This window comes from Sphaeroforma arctica, assembly GCF_001186125.1.
Source record: "Sphaeroforma arctica JP610 unplaced genomic scaffold supercont1.1019, whole genome shotgun sequence".
Taxonomy (NCBI): domain Eukaryota; class Ichthyosporea; order Ichthyophonida; genus Sphaeroforma; species Sphaeroforma arctica.
In genome coordinates, this window is record NW_014039539.1 from 14,016 (window position 1) to 16,272 (window position 2,257).

General features: G+C 38.9%; 1 protein-coding gene across 1 annotated transcript; it reads left to right on the top strand.

Annotated features, from left to right (window-relative positions):
- Positions 1–588: 588 nt before the first annotated feature.
- Positions 589–1,896, top strand: SARC_09697 (hypothetical protein). Its single transcript, XM_014296282.1, has 2 exons — positions 589–1,088; positions 1,356–1,896. Exons 1-2 carry the CDS (start codon positions 825–827, stop codon positions 1,752–1,754), a joined length of 663 nt encoding a protein of 220 aa, XP_014151757.1. The 5' UTR covers positions 589–824; the 3' UTR covers positions 1,755–1,896.
- The last annotated feature ends 361 nt before the right edge of the window (positions 1,897–2,257 follow it).

A 2,257-nucleotide genomic window follows, 5' to 3' on the forward strand; every position in this document is an offset into this window, starting at 1 on the left:
AATCGGACAACGTCAGTCCGTCAGCGGTCAGACTCAATTTGTTTGTTTTATTGAAAAAACCAAAATCCTGTCACTGACTCCTGCCAGAGTGTCCAGACTCCAGACTCCAGTCCAGTTAAGATTCTCTATCAAGAGACAAGAAGGCTATGTTTTTGTTGTTTTTGTTGTTTTGTTTTTCTGTTTTTTTAGTTTTTTTATAGTAAATACGTCTATTTTCTACTCTAGTAGAGTCTGTAGACCCAATATTATAGTGGGATCTAGTACGTAGCCCAAAAACAAATCTGAGAAATAGACGTACTTACGGCCTTGCGCAAATAGTGTACGTTTATGCTACTGGACCCCTGCCCGGCCTGTTGCCCCCTGATATGGTCTTGTCTTCGCCCGATATTGTAATATTTATTTTCAATATAAATAAATAGCATACATATAAAAGCGGCGAGAATAACGGACAGTCGGAAAGAAACGGAATGAATATTTTTATCAGCAGTTTCTCGTTTCAGCCCCATAGACAGGCTAAGAGCTAGAACGCCTCCTAATGAAAACGACAGGAAATATGAATATACAATACAGATACCGCCATTAAGGATTGTTTTATTCTAAATATAGGCAGGTGGACGGCTTACATACCGTGATAGATGGGAATTACTAAAGTTAGTATTGGAATTGGGGGGTATAGAAATTATGCTGAATGTGTTCCTTAATCTTCTATAAAATGGGCATGATTGTCCAGCAATATTTCGTGCAAATACAATCTACAACTTGACATTTTACTTCACTCCTCAAACAGCTTACAGGTTAAGTACAGCAAACACAATCAGATCATCATGGCAACGAAAGATGAAGACGTACGTTCACGCACAAGTCTGAACATGGACTCACGCACAGCCGCACCGCCAATGCAACCAAGGGTGATGGTCCCAAAGGGACCGGCTAACGCTGGACCTATTGGACTCATGGCGTTCGGTATGACTACCGTATTGCTGAACTTCTACAATGCTGGTATCGCGGAATCAGGTACCGTCGGACTCATCGCGTGCTACGGTATCATGCACGGTGGATTCGTTCAGCTTCTGGCTGGCATGTGGGAGGTATGTCGGTTTTTTATACGCGCAAGGTGTTTGTTAGAGTCCGTTGTACCCTATTGCACGTTGTCGTTTGTGGTAGGGCAGGGGCTTCTTAAATTTAAGTCTCATCTCTAGTTACCATAGATGTGGCTGTGCTCGTATAGGCTCTTATACTTTACTTTTGCGTTAAAACACGAGCCGCGTTTGGTGATCTAAGAACTATTTATATTTATCCTGGATTGCAATTTATTTATTTTCGAATCCTTACAATTCTTCTCTTTGGTACTTCAGATTTCCGCCGGCAAGGTCTTTACCGGAACCGCATTCACTTCATACGGCGCATTCTGGATGGGTCTTGGTCTATTTGACTTGCTCATAGTAACAAATAATCTCGTGCCGGGAGACATCAGTGAAGGCAAGTGTGTATGGCTATGCATCTGGGGTACCTTCACCTTTATGATGTTCATGGGCACATTCCGAGCCAATCGAACTGTACAGTTTGTGTTCCTGTCACTGGCTCTGTTGTTCTTCCTGTTGGCGGGTGGCGTGTATAGCGATACAGTGCACAAAATTGCGGGCGCAGTGGGTATCGTCTGCGGCGGCTCAGCTATGTACCTTGGCTGGGCTGAGCTCATGAATGAGGTATATCAGCGCGATATGATCCCTATTTTCAAGATTAAGTGGCAGTAAAGATTAGATATTGAAAATCATAAGTAAGTTTCAGGACGACCGACCTTGAATGCTAAACAAGTGAGAGTCCAATTTATACCGATACAATAGTATTTAGCAATCGAGAATAATTATCAAAATAAAATTAATATAAATACTGATAATCCATTGAAATTCGTTAGACCACTGTTGACAGCAGACGACATGAGTAATAAACTAGAGAGTACTATTTGACACTATTTGTGTGTTTATATATACTATATATATATGCATATTTATACATATCTACATACATATATATATATATATATATGTACGTCAATACCATATATATGAGTGTATACGTTGTATATATATTTGTGTCTATGTATATGGATATATATGTGTGTGTGTGTGTTTGTATGTATACATATATATATATATGTAGGTGTGTGTTTATGTTCAAATATCTATTTATACATACATATATATATATATATATATATATATATACTACTTAGTATATATATATATATATATATATA

What these genes read in the sequence shown, in the direction of transcription:
- SARC_09697 (XM_014296282.1), top strand. Translation starts at nt 825, where the DNA reads ATGGCAACGAAAGATGAAGACGTACGTTCACGCACAAGTCTGAACATG. An exon ending in TTCTGGCTGGCATGTGGGAG is followed by an intron (nt 1,089 to 1,355) that starts GTATGTCGGTTT and finishes TTGGTACTTCAG; the next exon opens with ATTTCCGCCGGCAAGGTCTT.